The following is a 25,000-nucleotide window of genomic DNA, read 5'->3' on the forward strand; positions in this document are numbered from 1 at the left end:
CTGATGTGTCAGGAAGTGGGAGACTGCGTCTACTCGGGTCATCAGTAAAAATACACTTAGGTTAGTCGGTACTGGAGAATTTTACAATCTTGCAGAGGAGACACCTGAACACCATTTCCACCAATTGCAGCATCACTTAAATTCTTTCTCTTCAAAAGTTGCTCGATATGTTTTTCAGTTTGTTGAAGTTGCTGTTCTGTTCAGTGTAAATAACCGATCCCTGCCGCCCCCCGTCTGTTGTGGTGCCGAGCGTTTGTTTGTCTTCTCGTTTGTTGAGCCAGGACAATAATTCATCCTTTGGACTTTTGTTTTTTCACTCTCTCAGGCCTCGGAGGTCACCATGTTCTCCCTGTCGGAGCTGGTGCCTCTGAACCAGCACCAGAGCAGGTCTAAACTCCTGAAGCCCTGGTGGGAGGTCTTCATGGACTACCTGGTGGTCCTGATGCTGATGGCGTCCGTCCTGGCCTGTACTGAGCAGCTGTCCAGGGATCGAGTGGTGTGCATCCCCCTGGATCCACTTTTTACTATGAATACCAGTGATCCCAGTCCAACACCTGGAGGGGATGTGACACTGAACCCCTCACCTAAACCCCCGACCCACTTTCCACAGAATACCAGCCCAGATCTTCTCCCTCCAGCCACGGGGCGGAGGACACACCTGGTCTACCAGCAGTACATTTACATCAGCCAGGTAACGGAATTTAAACTCACAAAGGTGTCAAAATACACGAGAGCGTTTCTGTCGCTCTGATTGGCTAACAGCTTGTAAGCCAAAATAAATCTGTCTCTGTCTCTGTCCAGGTTTGCTACCACGAGGCTCTCCCTCTCTGCTCACGTTTCTTCCCCTACATGGCCTTGCTGCAGTCTCTCGTGCTGGTCGCCAGCGGCTCCTTCTGGCTCCACTTCCCCCACACCTCCGCCCGCATCGAGCACTTCCTGGCCATCCTGGCAAAGTGTTGTGAATCCCCCTGGACGTCTCAGGCTGTGTCCCACGCCGCCCAGCAGGAGAACATCCAAGAGAAGGAGGAGGCGGACAGGAGACGACCGCCGCGACCTCCTCCATCTTTAAGTTCGACCCCGGTGACCTTCACAAGACGATCCAGCTTGGACTCACGCGCAGAGAGCCCGCTTTTAAAGAGGTCAGATGGTGCCGCCGCCGCCCCTCCCTCCCCGTGCCCTTCCACCCTCTCCTGTAACTCGTCCGTCTCAAGCGGCTCCCAGGTGCACCTGTCTCCTTTCAAGGCGTCGGTGAAGGTGGAAAATCCCAGGCAGGTCATCAGTCTGGATAGAAGCGACGGAGAACAGGCGAGGGCGCTGTTCGAGAGGGTCCGGAAATTTAGATCTCACTGCGAAATCTCAGACGTCATCTACAAGGTGAGCAAAATAAACACACTAAATCTGTCTAATGTATGTTAAACTAAGTGGGTGTAAAACATGCAACAACCTGAAGTGACCAAAATGATCAAACTCAACAGCTTTGAACTGTAATCAGAATCAGAATCAGAATCAGGATCAGAATCAGAATCAGAATCAGGATCAGGATCAGAATCAGAATCAGGATCAGAATCAGAATCAGAATCAGAATCAGGATCAGAATCAGAATCAGAATCAGGATCAGAATCAGGATCAGAATCAGAATCAGAATCAGAATCAGGATCAGAATCAGAATCAGGATCAGAATCAGGATCAGAATCAGGATCAGGATCAGGATCAGGATCAGGATCAGGATCAGAATCAGAATCAGGATCAGGATCAGAATCAGGATCAGGATCAGAATCAGAATCAGAATCAGAATCAGGATCAGAATCAAGATCAGGATCAGGATCAGGATCAGGATCAGAATCAGGATCAGAATCAGGATCAGGATCAGGATCAGGATCAGAATCAGGATCAGAATCAGGATCAGGATCAGGATCATAATCAAGATCAGGATCAGGATCAGGATCAGAATCAGAATCAGGATCAGAATCAGGATCAGAATCAGGATCAGGATCAGGATCAGGATCAGAATCAGAATCAGAATCAGAATCGGGTTTTATTGCCAAGTACATTTACACATACAGTGAATTAGACTTGGTGTATTGGTGCTAAACAATTAACAAGGAAATAAAGCAGAACTAGAAACAACTTAAATAATACAGAAGAAGAAGATATTACAATATATAAAATATAATTTAAAAATGTAAAATATAAAATATAAAAAACACAAAATGTGTGATGTAGGAGCTGTGCAGCGGACTATGAGAAAAAAATCTTAATGTGTGTAACTACTCACAGAGTGCATGTAAGGAAGAAACATTTTTTTTAAAGATTTATTTTTGGATTTATTTATTTATTATTTATTTGAATGGAGAGATAGGACAGTGGATAGAGTTGGAAATCAGGGAGAGAGAGAGAGAGGGGAATGACATGCGGGAAAGAAGCCACAGGAGGGATGTGAACCCGGGCCGCCCGCTTGGAGGACTAACCACTGCGCCTCCAGCGCCCCGGAAGATACATTTTTAAAGTCCAGTGGGCGTTAATGTAACTCATAAAGAACAGTTCAGCATTCAAATTATTTTGATGTTTTACTGACTGTGGGGCTGATGAGAGTCTGGGTTATGTAGGAGGAGGGGGGGGGGGGGGGGGCATTGTTCTGACGGATGTACTGACTGATTGATTGATGGACATTTATTCAGGTCTACTTGGCTCAGACGATCTTCAAACTGCTGATGGTGACGTTGATCGTGGGCTACACCATCCCTCTCCTCGGCTCCTTCACCTTCACGCACACCTGTCGCCCCGAGGAGCAGGCCTTGGTGGGCTACGCCACCTTCGAGTGTATCCATGTGATTTCCTCTCTCATGCGCAAACTGCTGGTGGCTTACCTGAGCCTGCTGGGGCTGTACGGCCTGCTCAACCTCTACACCCTCTGCTGGATTTTGCACAGGTCAGAGTTTGAAGAAATCAGCATGCAGTAACAACGATACAGAGGATGATAGGGTGCTGATGACGTTGTTTATGTCTTCAGTCTAATATTCTGTGAACTATGTTTCTGTATGTTTCCTGTGCAGCTCTCTGCGGCAGTATTCCTTCCACTCTCTGAAGGATCTGCGCTCCCTCATCGACGTTCCCGACCTGAGGAACGACCTGGCCTTCCTGTTGCACATGTTGGACCAGTACGACCCCCTGCTGGCTCAGCGCCTGTCCGTGTTCCTGTCCCCCGTCAGCGAGAGCCGGCTGCTGGAGGAGAGCTTGGAGAGGCGCTGGGGCGAGGAGAAGCTGCACGCCATGACGACCGTGGATGCAGATGGCGGCTCCAGGCTGCAGCTGGTGGCTCTGCCTCGCCTCCCCCCCGCCCTCTTCACCCTCAGCCAGCTTCATGTCCTCAAACTGGAACTCATCACAGACGCCAGGTTCACCGTGCAGGTGGCCAACATGGCTGCACTCAGGTGAGTCCCATGAACCCCATGATGCTCATATACAATATAAATGACTGAAATATCTGAATTAGCTTGTGCGTAACTTTAAGTAATAATATAATTTAGACTGATAAGTTTGATTAAAATTCTGCCCTCTACCACTTTCTGTGTGGGGCCTTATGGGGATTGACTCACTTCTGAACCCAGCATCTAGTGGCCACTTGATGAACTGCAGTTTATTGCACTTCTGCATTGGCTTCTTCTCGTATAATTGTTGATGTTATTATTGATTCCTACATCAGGGAGCTCCACCTCTATCACTGCACGGCGGCTGTGGACCCCGGTGCGCTCAGAGTCCTCCAGGAGCGACTCGAGGTCCTCCACCTCACATTCACTCAGGCGTCAGAGATCCCCAGCTGGGTCCTCTCCCTCCACAGCCTGCACGAGCTCCACCTCTGCGGCTGCCTGAGCAGTGATGGTGGAGTCGGACGCGGCTGGGCACTGGGGAGCCTCCGCCAGTTGCGCCACCTGCGTATGCTGGCGGTCCGAGGCAGGTTACAGCGGATCCCCGGGGAGCTGTGCGAGGTGGCGGGCAGCGTGGCGAGGCTTGAGATCTACAACGAGGGCACCAGGCTGCTCGTCCTCACGGGTTTGAAGAGGATGGTGGACCTGACGGAGCTGCTGCTGCAGGACTGCCAGCTCGAGCGTTTGCCCTCCGCCCTGCTGGCTCTCTCCAACCTGCGGACCCTCGACCTGCAACACAATAACCTCAGAACTCTGGAGGAACTGCTCACCCTGGCTCACCTGAGACGTCTTTCTTGTCTTAGACTCGCCTACAACCATGTTGTGGTGCTGCCGGCCAGTGTCGGTGTGCTGCGGGGCTTGGAGCTTCTCGATCTGTCAAACAACCAGCTCCGGAGCCTTCCTCCAGCTCTCTTCTCACTCCGCCGCCTTCGCAGGCTCCTGCTGGCGGGTAACCTGCTGAAGGAGCTCTCCGCAGAGGTGAAAACACTGCAGCTGCTCACAGAGCTGGACCTCAGCGGGAACCGATTAGAGAGCCTCCCCTCTGAGCTTTTCAGCAGCTGTGTGGAGCTGCGGATCCTCAACGTGGCACACAACTCTCTCAGTTCTTTGCCGGGGGGGATCGCAGCTTCAGGCCACCTGAGCAGATTGGACCTGCGCAGCAACAGTCTGGAAGAGCTGCCTGCTGAACTGGGCTGCTGCTCAGGCCTGCACGGAGGGGGTCTCCTGGTGGAGGAGTGGCTGTTTCTCTCTCTGCCGCCTCAGGTCAGAGACTTCCTGAGACGCTCTTTCTGCCCGTCTGAGAAACACTCAGAGGATCACGACCGGCCAGAGTCAGACAGTTTTCCATACTTCTCTCCTACACAGTGGAGCTTCTCTTCAGCTCTAGAATCACAAATATAAGACTAATTTCTATCTTACAGATAATATTACCATAACATCTAAGTCATCTCTGACCACAGCCTTTTGTACACTAATATATTTTTATACTTGCTTTATAAGTAAAAAGTTATTTTGTGGGACTTTTATTGTTGATATAACATTTTAGACCCTATATTTGCTATTTTTTTCTCTAAATATGAGCACAAACCAATGACCTTCAAGAAGAATTGAAAAGAATATATTTAAATAATAACCTATGTTAACCTTTTGGATAAAAATATTAATATAGACCTCACTGCAAGTTGAAAATTCTTGTTAGATATATAAACAGCAGTACGTCTGTTCAGTGCTGTTGGATCTTTTTGGATCACTGGTTCTCAACTGGTGGATTTATTAATATTAACACCATTAAGAATGATATGTGTTCTTGCATGTTTTATTTGTGCTGCAGTTCCTCACAATAAACAAAACAGATTACAGCCATGAAAGTTAATAAACTCCTCAGTTATCATCTTTGTTCTTCATGACTTTCTTTTCCAAAATGTGGCAAAAACATTAATTTGCAAATACAAATAATAATGTTTATTTATAAAACATAGACTTTAAAACATTAAATTGCTAATACAAATAATAATGTTTATTTATAAAACATTAAAATCTTAACAATAAAATCGCCTCCACAACAAAAAAAAACACAATAAAACACTGAAAATAAAACATGTATTCGTTTGTTTATTATTTATTTACCGTCTATGTCCCTCGAGAGCTTCCGTACATGCTGCGTCCCGCTTTTTTAAACTGCGGTGTACTGCGGAACAACTTCTGTCCAATCACTGGCCTCCGAAGCCAATGGGCGTCCAAATCGACCAATGAAGTTCACGCGTTTCGTCGAAGGCGTGACTTCCGGTGTCTCGTATATCCCATTTGAGGCCTGTCCATGCGGTTTGTTCTGTAGGTGGACGCTTAGCTTAAACTGCAGAAGGTAAGACTGAAAAACTGTGATGAATGTGGCAACGAGAAGGTTTACAAAACTGTTACTGGCTTCAATGAAGTTGTGAAGTTGATTTATTTGGATTAAGTCGTTAAGTTTTTCTCCTTAAATGAATAATCGTCCTTCATTGTTTGATGATTTTGCGCTCTAACGGTAAGCTAGCGCGTTTTAATCAAGAACAAGCTAGCTCCGACCACCCGGTTAGCTTTCACGTATTTGTTTATATTTAACAAATATGTGTCTTTTAATCCAACACGTAACAAATACTGCGCAATTACCTCTAATTTATCCGTTCATTGTTTACGTATTAAGTTAGTTTATCTCTCTAGCAGCTTCGTTAGCTCGCCACGTTAGCTTCGGTTATGCAACACAATGGGTTTCCAGTGAAGCTAACTGTTAACCGGCTCGTTGAATCTGTAGATTCACATTATTTATTTATCTTTAAGCTTTAAGCTGTTTAAATTAATGCATCCCACATTGTATTTCCTCTCACGTTTTGTTACTAAATTATCTAACATGTTTTATTCTGTGTGTTTTGAGGCTAAATAAGAGAATCAACTTCAACATGTTTTATAAATAACATCTGATTATAAACTTATTTACATCTCCTCTTATTTAAGAGGAATTATTATAAAAGATGAATTATTATTGAGCACTTTTCATACAATAATGAGCAAATCACTAAGTTTATTTATGAAGAACTTTTGTATTTAAAAACATGCAGAACAAAAGAACTGACAGAATAAGATTAATACTAAAACAAATACAAAGAGATTAAAGTAAAACAGTAAAATGAATTAAACATGCATGTTAGTTAACAGTTGAAGTAATAGAAGTAAATACTACAGGCTGAGAAACAGATTTCATAACAGAAGAGACTGGAGTGAAATGAATTAAAGTGAGAAAATTTAATTTAATTTAAAAAAAGAACTGAGGGATCCCACATCCTGCCTCACTTTATTTATTTTGTGTTCATGTCTGTAATTATAACCTGCACTTTAATTTATCTCTACTGTCCATTTACAACTCTGTTTTTGCACATTTACATTTAATCTTTCATATTTAAGACTAGTAATGTTTAGTTAAATCCTGGTTGTATATATTCTCATTCTTAGTTTTGATATTTTTAGTGCTTTTTTACTTTTTATTTAATATTATATTGTGTTTAAATTTGCTAATATTGTGTTTTTTGCTCATATTGTGTGTTTGATAACCTGCTGCTGTAACGCCACAAGTTCCCAGTTTGGGATCAATAAAGTAATTCTACTCTAACTTAAACAATGTTAGGTAAAACTTTTAATGTATTTATAACAATTAACTTAAAAATCAACTCATACAGGTTTATAAACAAGAAATTAAAATGCACATTGTTTCTGTTAAAAGTAGTTAAGGTAACCAGATGTAATAAGAAACGTGTCCCGTGTCTGCATTTAAAAGCAGACTTAAACACGGTTCCTGCAGATCTTTAAAAGTCTTGGAAGTAGATTCTTTTTTTTTTTTTTTTGCATTAATTTATTTTTAATTATTTGAAAAATATAACAACAAAAAAACAAGCAACCCACATAAAAAATAATTAAATCTGATATCTTCATTTAATAAAATATATAATGAAAAGGGGAGGTATGTAAACATTATTTTGGTTGTAAAAACTGAAAGTAAATCGTGGTTGTGTCATTGGTGATGTGTGTGTCACTTTTTTGTTTTGGGTTTGTGTGTGGGTTTTTTTTATGTGGGAAGTAGATTCAAGGTCATCAAATGTCTCAAAAGATAAACTATATTGATCCCCCATGGGGGACATTTCTGCATTACAGCAGCTCAAGAAAACAGGACGGAATATAATTATTAAAAATAGAAGTTAAAAATCAACATATTTACAAAAGTTAAATAAAAAAATACTTGGGTATTGTGATCGCAAAAGGTCTTATGATCCCTTAAAGGGGGTCTGTCTTGGATTTTGGATCTAAACTGTCGACTTACTGTAACTTGTTTTCCTTTTTAAAATACTTTTTGTGGACTTGTGTGTTCTTGGCAGTGTTTTTCGTAAACACTGAAACTGCTTACAGAAGAGAGGAGGAAATTTACATTCAAGGAGAATCAAGATATGCAGAAACGCCTTTGAAGAGTTGAGTGTTGGGCGTCTCTGATGGTGCTTGATGGGGCGTTAAACCCGTTTAAAGAGCCATGTACACAAAGAAAGAAAACACCGGTTGTGAACAGCCCCATTAAACCCTCCATCCGGGCGTTGGCTTCGGCTGTTGATCGATAACGACCCGGCATTTGAATAATGTTTTCCTCATTTTAGACAAAATGGCTGAGAATGATGTTGACAACGAGCTGCTCGACTATGAAGAGGACGAAGAGCCTCAGGGAGCGCCAGAGAGCGCCGCGCCTGCCGGCAAGAAGGAGGTGAAGGGTTCCTACGTTTCCATCCACAGCTCTGGGTTCAGAGACTTTCTGCTCAAACCAGAGCTGCTCCGCGCCATCATCGACTGCGGTTTTGAGCATCCGTCTGAAGGTACGATTCCCTTATTTGTACTCGTCTGTAAAGATAAAATAATGTGAGAAAACAGCAATGCAGAGACTTAAAGGCATGTTAACTTGTTAACTCTGTCTTTGTGTGAAGCTTTGCTGAACATGTTTCAGCAGCTGGATCTTCACTTTTCATCACTATACTTCTTCAAAATACATTTCTAATTAAATTCTTATTCTGTGTGTTTTCATTGCAGTCCAGCACGAGTGCATCCCACAAGCTATCCTGGGTATGGACATCCTGTGCCAAGCCAAGTCTGGTATGGGCAAGACAGCCGTGTTTGTGCTGGCCACACTGCAGCAGATTGAACCTATTGACGGACAGGTAGGTTAAGAAAAGTTCTTATGGTATTATTTTTTTACCCACATCCACTGCAAAGAGCACTAAAGCTGGTCCCACCTCTGTGCCACTGTTAAGTCCTTAAATATTTGAATCTGATCACCCCCCCCCCCCCCCCCCCCCCCCAGGTCTCTGTTTTGGTCATGTGCCACACAAGAGAGCTGGCCTTCCAGATCAGCAAAGAGTACGAGCGTTTCTCCAAGTACATGTCCTCGGTGAAGGCAGCAGTGTTCTTCGGCGGCATGGCCATCAAGAAGGACGAGGAGGTTTTGAAGAAGAACTGCCCGCACATCGTCGTCGGCACGCCGGGTCGTATCCTCGCTCTCAGCCGGAGCAAGGTCCTCATTCTGAAGAACGTCAAACATTTTGTGCTGGACGAGTGTGACAAAATGTTGGATCAGTTAGGTGAGTGCTTCAGTCTCACCTGTGCAGATATTCCTTCCTACTCGTCGTTGATTGTGATATTTAAACACAAGGTCACATCCAGCGTTCATTTTTAAATCTCTGACTTGTTTGTGTGTTTGACAGACATGAGGTCTGACGTGCAGGAGATCTTCAGGGCGACCCCTCATGAGAAGCAGGTCATGATGTTCAGCGCTACATTGAGTAAAGAGATCCGACCAGTCTGCCGTAAATTCATGCAAGATGTAAGTGATGGATTAAGCATTGCTGCAGAATTGTGTCCCAACATGTAGATTTACACAGGACGGGGAAACGGCTGCATATTTGAATTTCACATGTTTTTATCACCCTGCCTACTTAAACTCGTCTAACTGGTCCTTTGCTTGTCTTGTGCAGCCCATGGAAGTGTTTGTGGACGATGAGACCAAACTAACCCTCCACGGCCTGCAGCAGTACTACTCCAAACTGAAGGACAGCGAGAAGAACCGCAAACTCTTCGACCTGCTCGACGTGTTGGAGTTCAACCAGGTGAAGAGATGCAGCTGTTGATATGATGATACACCCCAGCATTTTACACTTACAGCCTTAAAGGAAGAATGTGCAACCTGTTACACATAAATATATCAGAAACAAAGCATGTTCTGTGTAAATGTGTCTCTGAGTCATGACTGTCTACAATGAGGGAGAAGCTCGAGTCCCGCTGGCTGTGTTGTTGTCAGAGCCGTGTTTACATGGACGGGACGGCCGGCTCCTCCCCTTGTGTATAAAAGCTGTTTTAGTCAAAAACTACAGAAAAGAAGAAGAACATCATACAGTCTTCTTTTAATGCTCAGGACAGATTGTTTGCTTATATCCCACATTATGTTTAAATGTAGCTTGTATCAGAATCCCCATATGCGAGTAGCCTGAATCTAATTGGAAAAGATCTGTTTCCACATGGCTTGTGTTGTTCACAGGGATTTAAAAAAAACCTTTTAGCTGCAGTGTGAATGCAGCCAAACTGATGTTTTGCTAACAAAAGGTTGCAATACCTCTGTTTTGCCTCTAGGTGGTGATCTTTGTCAAGTCAGTCCAGCGCTGCATCGCTCTGTCCCAGCTTCTGGTGGAGCAAAACTTCCCTGCAATTTCCATCCACAGGGGCATGACTCAGGAGGAGAGGTGAGACACACACACACTTCCCTCCTCTCATAAACACACACTCCTTTGAGCCCTGAATGCTGCGTATGTTTATGGAGCCTACGGCCTCATCAGTTAACTCAACACATCATTGCCTTCAAAGTCGAGTTATGACTGCAGCAGCTGTGTTGATCATCCTCCCTCCGCCCCTTCTCTCGCTCTTCTCTGCAGGCTTTCCCGCTATCAGCAGTTCAAAGACTTCCAGAGGCGGATCCTGGTGGCCACTAATCTCTTCGGCAGAGGGATGGACATCGAGCGAGTCAATATCGTTTTCAACTACGACATGCCGGAAGATTCTGACACCTATTTGCACAGGGTGAGAAATGCAGAGGAGACATGAGCGCAGCTTTCTCCCCAAATATTCATTCTTTAAAGTGTCTCTGTGTGGCGTAATCTTCAGAGGGGTGTGTCTGCGTCTTACTTATCAGTACGATGTATATAAAGGGTCTTACTGTATTTAAAGCTTTGACATAGCATGTGAATGCTCACTCATCATATCCACCTGGAAAGTTCTCTTCCCTCCTTAAACTTTTTTTCACCAAAGCGCACACACTTAGAGATACAAACGAGGGGAACTGTGGTACGATACAGTTTTGCAAGCAGATTTAGACAAAAAAGGAAAAGGGTCAGTAAATAAATTGAATGAATTAGAAAGAGGGACAAAATGAGCAAACAGGACAAGGAAAAACATGGAGGACAGTATAGTAACAAAATGATGTAAAGTAAAACTGGTGGGATAGGTTGTACACGGTGATGATTTTTGTAGTTTGTTTCTGTTTTGTTTTTTCCCTCCTTTAGCTTATAAGGGCTGCATCTCTCTGATGTTCAAACTCCAATTTGTTGTGCTTAAAATGTCAATCAAACTCGGCCACGCCTACAGTCATGAGGCCATCTGGGAGTGTTTATTTTAAGATCTGTGCGACGACGTTGTGAAAAAGACGTTTAAAATGAGAATAAGAGTTTGTAGTTGGTGCTCATTTTCTTAAGAGTTTGGGAAACGCTGCTTATTTTCACTCTTTTTACTGAGCTTTTAAAGGTTATAAACACTTGTTTTATTATGAAGTTCACTCTGATCAACAAATCTGTAGCTTCTGACCAGCGCTTGAAGCTCAGGGGCGACCTTGCCTTTTCAGTAGCAGCGCCAGCTTTGATATAATTCATGTATTTGTATGATTTCAAGCCAACTTTCCAGAGGCTTAAATGTGCTCGGTATCTTTCGGATCTAACCCTCCCCCGCTCCCCCTCAGGTTGCCCGTGCTGGTCGTTTTGGCACCAAAGGCCTGGCTATAACCTTTGTGTCTGACGAGACTGACGCCAAGACTCTGAACGATGTGCAGGACCGCTTCGAGGTCAACGTGTCCGAGCTGCCAGACGAGATCGACATCTCCTCTTACAGTAAGTCTTTCCATTTCCGAATTCCCACCGTCACACACTTTCAGATGATTGTGTAATTTAAGGACCTCGCACTTCATCCATCGAACGATGTGTCCTAACAGCCCACCAGCTTTGGATGTCTCGTCGTGTTGTTTTCCACTCTGCATCTGTTAAATATTTCCTTCTTTGCGCTGTGGATTTAAGTTTCCCCGAGCAAACAGTATGACATCTAGTGCTTTTGAAAGCTGCTCAAATGGAAGTGTCGGGACTCAAAGACTACTCAAAGGCTCGTCTATAAACGGCTCATGTTAGTAGATATTAATGATGCACCAATATCTCCATTTTCAAATCAAGCTGACAAGAGTTGAGTGTGAAAAGCCAGTGACTTGTAGAGCCCCCGCTGTCTGTGAGCGACAGAGAGGAACATGGAATACAGGGAATCTGGGACATCATTCAAATAGGGAACGATAGACTCAAGCTGATGATGTCGCTGATGATCGCTCTTGTCGCATGCTGTTAGGACACGCTAAAAGTCTGCCCAAATTGTTTGATATTTCATGTTTCAAAGCAATCAAATCTCTGTTATTCTAATGATGGATAGTATGGAAACTACAGATCTTTAAACCCAAAGCTGTACAAGAAACAGAGCAGTGATGGTTTATTCAAATGCATTCAAAAGTTACATTTACGTCTCTTAAAAACGGAGAGCAGAGGAGGAGATGTTGTTTAAAGTGCACAAAAGCATTGGTAACATTTGTGCAGAAATGTTTGCTGACAATATTTGTAATTTACAAACGAGAAGTAATATCTAGGAGTTCTGCTTTTGTTGCCATGGTTTCAAGATCACTAGTTTTTTCTGGTCTCAAAGTTTTCAAATCTGGTATCTTGAAAAGCTTGTACCCATCAGAACGACATCATCGTCACTGTTTATTGCTGAAGTTTTGTGGCTTTCCTTTGCTGCCTAATCCAGTGAGATTTGAAGAACGCTCCGTAGATAATCAGCTGGTGTTTTAAAAGTTTGAGCAATCTTGGCAACCACGGCCGACAGTTGTTGCTGTCGCCATGAAAACGGACACTTGCATGTTTAACCTGTTGATGAAAACTTGGTATGCTCAGCTGTTGCTCATGGCGTTGATCCTCTCCCGTCTCTTTCCCTCCTCAGTCGAGCAGTCCAGATGAGTCCTCCTCCGGCCCGGCAGACGTCTCCCCTCCATGGATCTCATGTCGTGTGTTTGGATCTAGACGTACTTCACTGTTGATTTAAAGCTCTGCTCTGTGCCCTGTGTTCACCAAACGTTTATTTTTATTGGCATTTTTTGGGGGGAGGGGCGGATTTTAATTTGTCTTTTACTGTCTGTTTTTTGCTTATTGATATTAAAACTTTTTATAAAATGCCATTTTTACTGTTGTTGTCTGTACCCCCCCTCCTTCTCTGGAGATTTCCCTCGAGAGCAGAGCTTCAGGGAAACGTGTAGAAAGTAGTTCTGAGGAACATGTAACCAATGTGATAACCTTTTGTTGTGTTCTATTTTATTTTCCTCTCAGCATAAGATCTGATTGTCAACAAAGAACTAAAGTCCTGATAACTACTTTGACTAACATGGCAGCTCTTTCTTTGAATTTCCAGTTGAATGCCTCCAATAAATGAAGTCAGAAAGTCGTAGTGCTGGATGTGCCCGTTATCATTGGACGCATGTCGTCACCACAGGAACATTTTACTTTGAGGTATTAGAAAGCTCAAAATCGGTACCTTGCCTACTCTTAAGTCCTAGCGTGAGTGCTTTGATCCTGGCTGCAAATCTTGCAATGACAGTAGGAAACCTCCCTAAGAGGACTATCGTTGCCATGTTGAACACTGGTTGAGAGCCCACCAAATTATTTTTACGCTGGGCCCCAGCAGACTCCAGAATCACCACTCGTCGTGTAAACTCGGCACGCTTCATTATCATGTAAAGTCATGCATGTTATGTAATAGAGGTCACCGTGCTCAGGCCCGGGTAAGTGTGAGTGCAGGTCAGAGGGGGAATGGGGGGGGGGGGCAATCAGGCTTCAGCACGGTACTGGATCATAAATATTTCTCTTCAAAGTTGAGATAAAAATGGCTCTTTTAGTTTCTGCATAATTTTAATTTAAATCTGAAATATTCCAGCTAATTTATCTTATTTATGTTTTAGGAGAAATATGAGGGATGGGACTGAGTCAAGGACCAAATATTTTTTTAATTTTAATTTTATAATAAAACATAAATTTCGCAGACTTTAATCATAGCTAGAGGAAACACTCCTGCAGCTTAAAAAGTTCCTTTTAAAATTCCAGAAAATGACATCATTTCTTGTTCCTTTTTCAGAGCGCCCGAGTTATTAATTTCTGTCAGGACCTAAAGATACATTTCGACCAACATCTTAAAAAAACTGGATCTGGAGGAAATTACCAACCCTACCTTCTTTTTTTTAAGCATAGCTGCAGACTCCGGCTCAGAAAACGACTTGACACTCGGCCTTTGTTTATTTGACCAACATGAAAAGAAATGTGTCGGAGTGATAAAGTCTTTATTAGAAAATGAAAAAATGATTTGACGCATCCATTGATTCAGGAGAAGTTACCTGTAAGTCCAGAGTTATTTTAAACCTTTTATGTAACCTGAAGAAGCAGGACTCATCACAGATGGAATTAATGAACACCAGTAGACAAACTGATCTGAACCGGCGCTAAACTCTACATGGACTACTTGAGTATAGGTCAGTCAAAGGACTGGCCCTCATACAGCAGATAGAACTACGAGAGGTTAACAAAGCATCTGTACATAGCTGCACTAGGGAGTCCTTAAACAAAACTACAAATACAGTACAGAAACCACGGCAGCATCTACAGAGGCCAAACCCAACAGCATGAAAAAAGCATGAAACCTACAGCAGCTATACAAACATTTACCAGTTTCAAAGAAACCCACTTGTTACGAGGAAAGAGGAAACACTTTTATCATCAAATGCTGCGAGTAGAATATTTTAGAATCACTTTTTTAAAAATGTTTCTTCAGTTTGAAACTCCTCTGAGTCCCTCTGTAGCTCCATCCATGAGAACAAAGATTATAAACGAAGGCTGTAGTAAGGTGCACCAACTTGACCGGATGCCAATCTGAGTAATACACCGGTGTTCTGTAGTTAAAGTCATGTATAAGTTCTCATGTACCGTTGGCAGCCCTGGACTACGGTGGCCTGGAGATGTCAGACAGAGTGAATCCAAAACACTTTGCAAAAGGAAAAAAACACAAAAACCGTTTTAGATTGATGATTTGACTCTGACATCACAAGAACATTAGACGAACCAGACGCAATGTTTGAGTGTTTTAGCCGACATGCTAATTCTCAACACAAGTGCTTTATCGGCGGGGACGGCCTGCTGCTATGGCCTCTTGTGGCGTTTTGAAAAAAGCTATTTGACACATCCTGGTCCTGTAGGCCACGGCTGAAGCCTGGTGATATTTTGCTCGTTCTAACTTCCTCTTTGCATTCATGCTGTGACATTAGCTTTGTGACTTCCTGTAGCGTTCCTGTTGTGGCGTTTGCATTTACCTTTTCCGCATATGGGGGCGTGTTTTTTGTAAAATGTTTTTGATATTTGGATTTGTCTGACCCCTCCGAGCGACGTTACTGACTCTAACCACTTGCAGAAAAAATAAAGCTCACTGAAGTGACAACAAGAAGTTTTGGAAAAGCATTTCTCAGAAACAGACACAACTTGAAGAAGACGTGTGAGTTATTGTTTGGTGTTAGGCCAGATTCGGCACCAGAACGTTTCCACACCACGAGTCACAAATTACACGTTTACTCGGCCGCAGTTTTCAAAAATCTGAATTTTTACAGAAAACAAGAGAGCGGCTGATTTCGTCTCGTTGCCCCGTCAGAGTCAGGATAGTAATTTGCACAGAATTACGGCGGTTGACTTCTTGGCGCCAGATTCCCGGCCTTGTTCTTCTGCTGCTCGCTAAATGTCTCATCTTCCCGTGGCGGCGCGGCGAGGACGAGCTCAGCTGTGTAAACAAACCTCTGACATATTCCCCCCCGCTAATGCGTACAAAGCCTCCACAAGGCAGGTTCAACTCCATGAGTCCATAAGTCCTCCTCTCTCCTGTAGCCTTCATCATCATCTGTCATTACATAACGACTTTCTGACCGCTGCGACCTCTAAAAAGAGACCGGCAGGATAAACGCCCCCGGAGTCCGTCTCTCCTGCTCGCGGCCGACAGCTCTCAGCTGTTTTGTCCCTCGTTCAGCTGCAGAGTCGCTCCAAACATAGCAGCCACTGTCTCAACAATAAATACCAGTGAATAAATACCATAAAAAGACACAAGCCCCTCCCCCTCTCAGAGCATCCTCCTCCGTCTTCAGATCCCCGTTGTTTGCTTGTTAATCTTCCCTGCGAGTCTTCATTTGGTTTTTAGTTTTGGAGTGAGTTTTACTACTTCGAGGGACCTGTTGCTCTTTCACTGAGAGATGAAAATCCACATCACTGGAGCTTTTTTTTGCTCCAGCATCCCCACAAAAAGTCTCAAGAGTTCGGGGGACTTTTTGGTGAATGACGGCAACATGGCGGCCAGTTTAACCCCAGTAGTCCGACTTTATCTACACTAAAAGCACACGCTGGTCACTTTCCAAGTCGCCGCTGCCTCCATCTTGATTCATTCATTTTCTCCCCGTTCCTCCCCAAACATCCACCAAAGATGTTTCCATGTGTTGGCCACGCTTGCGTCTTCTCGTAGATACACTAAGGACAGCTATTCTACAATGGGGATCACTACGGGGGGACTTAAAAGTCTTTGTGTGTGTGTGTGAGGGAATGTGGGGGGGTTCAGGGTTTTAGTCCATGAACTTGTGCGTGTCTCCGTAGAGCCACCGCTGCGGAGGCATGGCCGCCTCGTTCAGGTGGTTGCACTCGTCGCTGCACTTGCACGACTGGATGAACATCACGGAGCGGCTGAAGCGCTCGCCGTCGGGGCAGGAGAAGGCGACGCCGGCGGTGCGCGTGCGACGGGGCGAGCAGCAGCGGCCGTCCCTGCAGACGCCGCAGTAGTTGGGCCTGTAGAGACGGGTGCTCCTGCAGCCGGCGTAGGACAGGCGGTGAGGCTCGGGCGCCTTGTGGGTTCGAGAGCACTTCCTCCCTCTCTGTGGAGAGAGAAGAAAAAGAGGTGATTTACTTTTCCAGAGAAAGAAAAAGGCGTTTCATTCTGTCCAATTAAAAGAGTTTTATGAGACAAGCGAGCAGCGCTGTGAGGTCGTGGTTAAATATAGGTCAAAGAAAAAGATAACGTTTGCACGCTATGGTGACGGCACGCTATCACGATTGTGATTGGCTGTTTTAATGTCAAGTTTTTTTTAGTTTTAAGATTTATTTTGGGGCTTTTTGTGCCTTTATTGGAGAGATAGGACAGTAGATAGAGTTGGAAATCAGGGAGAGTAGGGAATGAAACGCGGGAAAGGAGCCACAGGTCGGATTTGAACCCGGGCCGCCCGCCTGGAGGACTACAACCTCCATACATGGGACGCGCGCTCTAACCACTGCGCCACCAGCCCCTAGTCCTGAGCATTTTGTCCTGATGAAAAGTCAAAGGGTTAAAGGAGGTCATTCACGTCTGTAGAAACATCTGCAGCATTCTTTATCAAACATGTTGCCTTGTCTGCTAAAGTCAAAAGTTTGGACCAATCAAAGTCCGCAGGATTCATCCTCTGAGGACTAGAGCGTTGGTACACGGGGCGCGGGGGTTCAAGTCCGTCATTACAAATTTCTCAACCCCGATTTCTGACTCCACTCCTTTCAAATAAAGGCAAACGCTAACAAAATCAAACGGACAAACGTCGGATCAGATTCAGAGCTACAAGACATTTGACTTCTACTTTTTGACGTTTGTGTCTCGTCTGTCATGATGACACACATGGATGTTATACTACAGGTTAGATATGTTGTGTTTAACTTGTGGGGACTTCTGCTGCTAACCAAAAAGCCGCTCCGGGACTTTAAAGAATCCAAACACTCTTTTCAGTATAGTCTCCTTTTGGATTTGATTTGAAGTAAAACTGGTTTAAGTTCAAGACTCTCTCTGCACAAAAACAGCAAACAGAGGACATCTTTTAAGTTGGATAACATTAGTATCCGTCTTCATACTCGAGTAAATCTGTGTTCTTTAACTTGACCAAAGTGATGAATCGTTTGAGTCAACTCATCCATAAAGCTGCACAGCGAGCACGACTTTAATCTTTTCTTTGGTGCAGCTAAACACCGCTTTGCAGCCGAAGCCTCACAGGATCACATTGTCATCTGCTGCATCCAAACCGCCCGGCAAAACCAAAGAACTCATTACTCAAGCTCTGCGACATGAAAAACAAAAGCTGATCCCGTTAAGCAGAAGAGGCGGAGAGAGAGAGCAGATAAAAGGTCAGGACAACAGAAGAGAGCGGGAGAGACGAGCATGCCGACAATAGTTCAGGATCGACACTGATGCACATTAACACCCACAGCTGCTCTGCAGAACGCAGAGAGAGAGAGAGAGAAGAGGAAACAGGTGCACAACAAACCCATCGGGCTCCGGAGTGGATCACGACGGGACGCTGAGTGTTGGGTACAAAATGTGAGAGAGCAACCGAGTGGGCGATCAAGAGCTTTTATATCAGCAAGCTGAGAGCCACAGAGTGTCGCAGGATCAGTGTGGGAGAGAGGGGCGAGCTAGAGTTTCATAAATGCATCCATTACTCTGCACCGGTTCATCAACCTCTCTGTCAGGCCGTCTGTTTGTTTTTCTCTATAAATCCATCTTTCACTTTATCACACTTTGTCAGCCCAACAGCTCAAGACAGGTTTCTGTTTACCAACGAAATAAAGTAGAGGTTTTATCCCTGTGTGCAGAAACATGTTGTGTGCTGCTCTGAGTCAGCTTTGTAAAAAAGACACAAATATAAATAAAAAAACACAAAACATAGATGTTGTCTTGTCCTAAATTATTGCACATTTAATGTGAAATTTACCCCTCCAGATGTGACTGCAAAATCAAACACCATGATCCGTTTCTGGGTTCATCACGTCCCCTGAGGAACCCCCGTTCACCTGTTTCAGGTGAGTCTCAGTTAAACTGTAAATAGTAAGTTACACCGAGGCTTTTCTGGAAATGTTTAACTTGTTGATTAAAGTCTTTATTTGTGATTTTTCACACTTAAATGTAGAAATCAAGTATCTCCTCTGAAAATAACTCTGTGAGTCATGACTGTCTACAATGGGTGTAACACCCGAGTCCCACTGTCTGTGATGTTTTCAGAGTCCTATCTTCACTTTGTTTACATCGCCCGGACGGCCGGCTGACTCCTCCCCTCGTGTATAAAAGTTGTTTAATTGAGGGACTAGAGAAAAGAAGAATAACATACTGTACTCACTGCTTAACTGTGTTTCTAGATCACGCTCATTTCAGGTACATTTACATGCAGTGTGAAGATACGAGCAGAATAAAGATCGCTAGCATTAGCATGCTAACACAACAATGCAGTTGTTTTGGTTTCATGCTGGAGCTCAAGGGCGACATCTGCTGGATCAAAAAAATCACATATAAAGACTTTAAGCTCAAAATTACTTATTTTATAGTGGTGCAGCAATAACTGAGATCTGTGTCTCACAGTGTGTCTTCCATTAAACTTATGAGATTTCAAAAGGAGGTTTTAGAGGCAGCGGACTCTCTGTGTTAGTGTGGGTGAGCTCATAAGAAAACCACCAAAGATATCTGAGGTTTGGGTTTTAATTTGTCTCTGAAAATGGCTGCCTGGTGAATAGAGGGAGGTTATTACATCATTTATTTATAACTTTTAAGATTGATTCTGAGCTCTGTCATCATCCTGCAGGAGAGGGAGAGTCGCACACAGCAACAGAACTGTGAATAGACCGAACGCACCAGAAAAGACTCCGGCTACAGAGGAGGGGGGCCGAATACATGCCGTGATATTAATAATACCAAGAGAGAGCCGTCCTTTCCTGAATCCATTTAGCCCCAGAGAGCCGCCGGTCTGCAGCATGTAGCGGCCTTAAGAGGAAGAACTGAAAATGTAAAGAATCTTAAAAAGCACCACACACGTTCCTCACCTTGACGGGGACGGACATGGAGCTGCAGGGGCGGATGTTGCACAGGCGCGTCTCCTTGATCAGCTTACAGCGGGCGTTGTCGTTGGTGACACGAGAGGAGACGCCCATCCCGCAGCTCCGAGAACACTGCGACCAGGAAGTAGTCTGAACCACGCACTGATCTCCCATCTGCCTCCAGGCTGCGAGTGAAAAACAGAGGACATGAGGGAGACAGAAAAGTGGAGATGCTCAGATGATAATTTCTCCTCCCTCGTGTTCTGAGCTACAGTCCTGGAGAAGAAACGTTATGTGGATTTTTTAGGTTTGGTACTGAATCAGTGCATTGACTGACGAACTTGCAGGTTTCACATTTGAGGCTTTCAGACGCTGGAAACGATATCAAAACACCTCTCACCTCGAGAAGTCAAGCTGGGTGAAAAGGGGGTCTAAACATCTCTAAAAAAATCTGCAGAAGTAAATGTGGGTGAAAAAGGGCCAGCAGGAGAGAGAGGGGGGGAAAGGAGCGGTCCAGAGATGCACAGCACACTAGCCTCATTCAGTGAACAGGCAACACTGACGCATAGAGAGAGGGGTGATTACAGAGAGAGAGAGGGGAAAGCTGGGTGACGGAGGTATGTGCTGTGTGAGAGCAGTGTGTATGAGCGAGAGAGCACCTCTGGTGTGCAAGGAGCCAGTGGAAAACAAGCATCACATAAACGCCAACACACACACACACACACACACACACACACACACAGATGCAGAGGGGGAAGGCTCACAGTGAGGCCGTTTGTGCGTCAGGAGGCTAAAACGGACGAAAAACGTAAACATAATGCTTTACTGCGCGGGGGGAAACAGGCGCCAGAGTTGTTGATATCTGCAGGTACACAAGTCAATGCATCAATCTGTTACTGTTACAAGAAGCTCCTCAAAACTTAACTGGAACATGATGACTGACAATTATAAAAACAACAGTGAGGTGCTAGCAGAAAGCGCTATGCTAATTTAAACTAGCAGGTTAGCAATCTGTGTTTTTCCCACAAATACACAGTATTGGTGGGAAGTATTTGGTCCTGACTAACACTCAGGTCAAGGTGTCTTGATCAGAATCTGTATCAGGAAGTAAAGAAGGTATTAGTTCTACGCAGACGACACCGTCTCTTACATGCCAGATGTTTGTTTCCACGCATCTTCTCCCACTTCCGTCCGACCTCCACCAGCTCGTTGCCCAGCGTGTCCTTCTCCTTTTTGGGTTTGTAGGGGTACAGCTTCTTGAACGGTTTGGGATAAGGCTTCGGGTAGGGGTACGCCGGGTAGGGAATGAAGGGGTACGGCGGGAAAGCCTGGGGGGGCTGGTGTCGTCGGTGCACGGGGGGCACGACCGTGGTCCCCTTGTGGCAGTCGACGCTGAGGCAGCACTGGCCCGGGACTTTGACCAGCTGGGGGGCGGGACAGGAAGGGGATGCCAGGGGGATGTGGCTGGGGCAGAGGGGGACGCAGCCCACCGCTCCGTCGATGCAGGTGCACTGGTGCTTGCAACCGGCGCGGAAGTTCTCGCCGTTTTGGTAAATCCGCCCGTTGTACTCACACGATCGGCCCTCTGCCTTCGCTGCAGGGGAAAGAAACAGTGAGCAGAAGAAACTTAACCACTCTGATAAAACACATAACTCTTTTGGTCTGCGCCATAAACTGAAGCAAAGATGGACGACATGACGGCTCCTCAAAGGTGAGGCCAACACATTTGGAGCTTCACGTCATCGGAACCTTTGGCGTTTGCTATGGCGTAGATTCGATGCAGATGTGTGAACAGATGGGGAGGATGAAAGTATAAAATCAAAGTACACGACTCAAACATGGTTCCTGTTATTTTTTATCTAGCTGATTTATATCTTTGTATACCGTCATGATTGACAGCTCTGTTGACAAATGAGGCTCCTGTGTTGTCTGCTTCAAAAGGATACAAGATTCTGTTCTGCTGCGGACTGAACCCACCTGAGGGGGCGTCCATGTTTGTTCAGGGGCGGGACATCAATAACAAAAGCAGAATCTACTGCACAACTCTGGGTACAAATGTCGTCACCAACGCAATAATCCAGCATCCATCCCGGGGGTATTTTGGTTTCACTTTTGTACAAAAGGACAATGTGGAGACGTGTCATCCATCGTCATATAAATCAATAATCTGCCTGCTGTCGATCACTTTTTACAGAATCTGAACTTCTGCAGGATTTAAGATTAGCTACATAGAAATAGTGAAATAGTCTTCTTGAAAGTCTCGTCAGATAAAGACATCAGTATTGGTCTCAGTCTGATTCATAACCAGTTAAAAACTCAGAGGAGGAGACAGAGAGGCGGACATCTTTGTTAATGCACCTTTAATAAAACCTTTAATGTGCCTGGATGAAGGATACGATGAGGCAGGGAGAGACACACTATCTCCAGGTTTATGAAGCCGCCTCTATTCTTAGAACAGAGGAGTTATTTTGACTTGTTTACCACCTCCTTCCCCTTCGCTCCCTCGGTGGGTCTCCCCACACAACACCCCCAGATACCCCCCCCCTTTTTATAGAAACACCCCCAAATAAACACGCGTATAAAAATACCATTGTGCATGCATGTGTGTGTTTGTGCGTTTCATGGGCGCTGTTTGTGTACACACTGAACTACTTATATAAATCCAGAGTTGGCGGCGTTTCAGTCGCAGCTCATGAAGGCGCTCTGTTTTTTGAACTGAGTTTCAAGCCTGCAGCCCGTATCAAAGAGAAACTCCAGCCGCTTGGCTCGGACGCCACTTTTCCCCACCCTGAAGTTACACATTCCCTCGCTCAACCCCGAGAAAAAAAAAACCCCAAACTGTTCCCAATCTACACCGAAAAAAATCTCCTCCCCTCCCTCTCTCAGCCTCTGTTTTGCTACGTACCCCTGCAGATGCCGTTGGTGCGACCCACGTCGTTGCCATAGTTGCACTCCAGGCCTTTGTGGTGGTCACATGGTCGTCCCTCGTGACAGTCCTGGTTGAGCTGAGCAGCACACACCTTGCAGCAACCGCAGCCGTCTGGGACCGAGCTGACCCCGGGGGGGCAGGACGGGGGGCCCGCTGGACACTCGCATATCACCGGACATCCAGCGTTCACCTTCAGGAGAGGACAGAGAGGTCACTTTATTCACCTCACCTGTCGCACAACAACTTTATTAGACTTCTGACATCAATGATATAAGTTTTTTTATGGACGTTTGAGACCGCTTACTACAGCCTCATTTCTAGGACATTTCAGGACAGCCTGACTCTGACATTTTTCGGAGTTGCCCTTTGATACGGGAGGCGAGACATGACGTAGAAAAGATGGCAGGCATGAAGAAATGTTTACAAGATACTCAAGATGGCAGATGAAGCAACATAGTTGACTTCTTGTGGACATTTTTCATCAGAGCAGCCAGATAAAGACGCCTCTCCGATCTGGAATTGTAAATATCAAGCATGTTTGATATCCACCTATTCCAGATCGGGCTGCCTCTGATGGAAAACCCAAAATAGCCAATGAGAGAGAGCAGACCGGGAAGTTGTTGCGTACTTTCACAGCTCACAAACATGTAGACATGTAGATAGTTTCAGTGGCAACACCCATTTGTTTCTGAGGAGACAATATGAAGCCCAACGATGGTTGTCGCCATTTTGGAAATGCAGACTCCAACTAAAAATCTTGGTTTCTGAAATAAGCCCATCCTGCTTTTTGACTAGCTAGCATATTCCATGACAACAAAGGAACAAAACCCACGACTTAAGGGTTTAGCTGAAGTGAAGTTGAGCGTCCTGACAAACAGCAACGATGCACCCGTCTGTCAGTCAAAGCAGACACACCGCTCAGTTTCCTTAATAATGCATTCTCTAAGTCCCTGTACAGTTTTAATCATGTTTAGAAGTGAGCCCTGTTTCCACCAAGTGGTCCGGTTCAGTTCGGTTTGGTCCATTTCCACCATCAGAAGTTGGGAATGTTACCAAAACCGACTTTTATCGTCCTAATTTGTTTGCTAGACTTCTGCTGGGGGGCCAAGCGAATCGACCCAAAACCCCGAAAGCTGAACTAAGAAGCACTGCAATCTGTTGGTCAAAAGAATCATCCAACAGCAGTGATAAAGGACAAATTTTAGTTTTTTTGCAACTAATGTCATCTCGCATCTGCGATCTCAGCTGGACGTCCTTGTTGCCTTCTGTTTAAGGTGTTTTGGTTCTATGATGTCATACTATAACATAACTGACGCCAATATCTGGCTTACAAGTAAAGTTGGCTTTCGTAATGCATGCAAGATCTGGGTTTACCGTACCGGACCAAATTAATACGCTTGGTGGAAACTAGGCTTAAGTTTTTTTGAATCAGGCTGTAAACGTGTTTATTTCTGCTGTAAAACAGTTTAATACGGGGCTCAATGGGGATTGACTCACTTTTGAAGCCAGCTTCAAGTGGACACTCAAGGAACTGCAGTTTTCTGCACTTATGCATTGGCTTCATTTTTAACACCAGAGTTTGCTGCTCGGACAAAAACAAAGGAATCTTGTGGAAAAGGCAAAATGTCTGTTTTTCATTCAACTAATTCAGAGTGGAACACATCTAGGTTTCTAAAATCTGGAAGGAATAAATTGATATCACAGCGCCTTAAAACATTTTCTGTGTTTGTATAAGCCACCCTCGAAGAGAGCAGGACAAAAGTTTGACTCTTGTTACACGGATCACAGAAATTCCTCAAAGTGTGCGGGGTTTAAACATTCGCTGAATACCCGGCACTGTCCCTAAGGCCCCACAGGGATATCTGTAACCCTCTGTCGCCTTCCGCTTGGCATCCGCCGTGCGAGCGAGGATGAAAGGTGCGTTCTCTGACCCAGCTACCCCACACACTCTCTACACACACACACACACGCACACACTCTCTACACACACACACACGCACACACTCTCTACACACACACACACACACACACACACACACACACACACACACAGATCAAAGAGAGTCGATCGCCTTCCTGATTCTGTAACCGTCTAAACTCAGGTCGGGTCATCAGTCTCGGGTCGGCAAGAAAACTGGATATGACATTACACAACTTCATTTTTAGCATTTAGCATTAGCATTGGAGTTGCTCTGGTTCTTAAACATCACCCCAACAAGCATCCCAAAATATTAATTTTGATATTTATAGCATGTGGTGCGTTCAAATTCACCTTAAGAGTATTTGTTCGTCTATTTGTGTATAGGCCTTCTGTTGGGTAATATTACAGGAGCCTGACCCTTACG

At 44.7% G+C, this 25,000-nt stretch overlaps 3 protein-coding genes across 3 annotated transcripts in view; 2 read left to right on the forward strand and 1 right to left on the reverse strand.

Annotated features, from left to right (window-relative positions):
- The window catches only part of si:ch211-106h11.1 (volume-regulated anion channel subunit LRRC8D), a 14,933-nt gene extending 9,617 nt beyond the window's left edge, over positions 1-5,316 (forward strand). Inside the window, exons 2-6 of the mRNA XM_061027064.1 lie at positions 326-691; positions 802-1,374; positions 2,679-2,929; positions 3,054-3,431; positions 3,704-5,316. Coding sequence (XP_060883047.1) covers positions 341-691; positions 802-1,374; positions 2,679-2,929; positions 3,054-3,431; positions 3,704-4,826 — 2,676 coding nt within the window. The 5' untranslated portion in view covers positions 326-340 and the 3' untranslated portion in view covers positions 4,827-5,316. The remainder of the gene's footprint in view (positions 1-325; positions 692-801; positions 1,375-2,678; positions 2,930-3,053; positions 3,432-3,703) is intronic.
- A 328-nt stretch (positions 5,317-5,644) lies between these two features.
- On the forward strand, positions 5,645-13,280 carry ddx39ab (DEAD (Asp-Glu-Ala-Asp) box polypeptide 39Ab). The gene is made up of 10 exons (XM_061026325.1): positions 5,645-5,787; positions 8,099-8,311; positions 8,523-8,650; positions 8,794-9,070; positions 9,194-9,312; positions 9,464-9,595; positions 10,116-10,225; positions 10,415-10,559; positions 11,491-11,638; positions 12,780-13,280. The coding sequence occupies exons 2-10, from the start codon at positions 8,104-8,106 to the stop codon at positions 12,794-12,796; spliced, it is 1,284 nt and encodes a 427-aa protein (XP_060882308.1). The 5' UTR covers positions 5,645-5,787; positions 8,099-8,103; the 3' UTR covers positions 12,797-13,280.
- Positions 13,281-14,149: 869 nt separating this feature from the next.
- Positions 14,150-25,000, reverse strand: part of si:ch211-106h11.3 (CCN family member 1) — an 11,904-nt gene continuing 1,053 nt past the window's right edge. Inside the window, exons 2-5 of the mRNA XM_061026628.1 lie at positions 22,632-22,845; positions 20,877-21,320; positions 19,733-19,911; positions 14,150-16,779 (exon numbers count right to left, since the gene is read on the reverse strand). Coding sequence (XP_060882611.1) covers positions 16,474-16,779; positions 19,733-19,911; positions 20,877-21,320; positions 22,632-22,845 — 1,143 coding nt within the window. The 3' untranslated portion in view covers positions 14,150-16,473. The remainder of the gene's footprint in view (positions 16,780-19,732; positions 19,912-20,876; positions 21,321-22,631; positions 22,846-25,000) is intronic.

This window comes from Labrus mixtus, chromosome 20, assembly GCF_963584025.1.
Source record: "Labrus mixtus chromosome 20, fLabMix1.1, whole genome shotgun sequence".
Taxonomy (NCBI): Eukaryota; Metazoa; Chordata; class Actinopteri; order Labriformes; family Labridae; genus Labrus; species Labrus mixtus.

What these genes read in the sequence shown, in the direction of transcription:
- ddx39ab (XM_061026325.1), top strand. Translation starts at nt 8,104, where the DNA reads ATGGCTGAGAATGATGTTGACAACGAGCTGCTCGACTATGAAGAGGAC. An exon ending in CAAAATGTTGGATCAGTTAG is followed by an intron (nt 9,071 to 9,193) that starts GTGAGTGCTTCA and finishes TGTGTTTGACAG; the next exon opens with ACATGAGGTCTGACGTGCAG. An exon ending in ACGTGTTGGAGTTCAACCAG is followed by an intron (nt 9,596 to 10,115) that starts GTGAAGAGATGC and finishes TTTTGCCTCTAG; the next exon opens with GTGGTGATCTTTGTCAAGTC.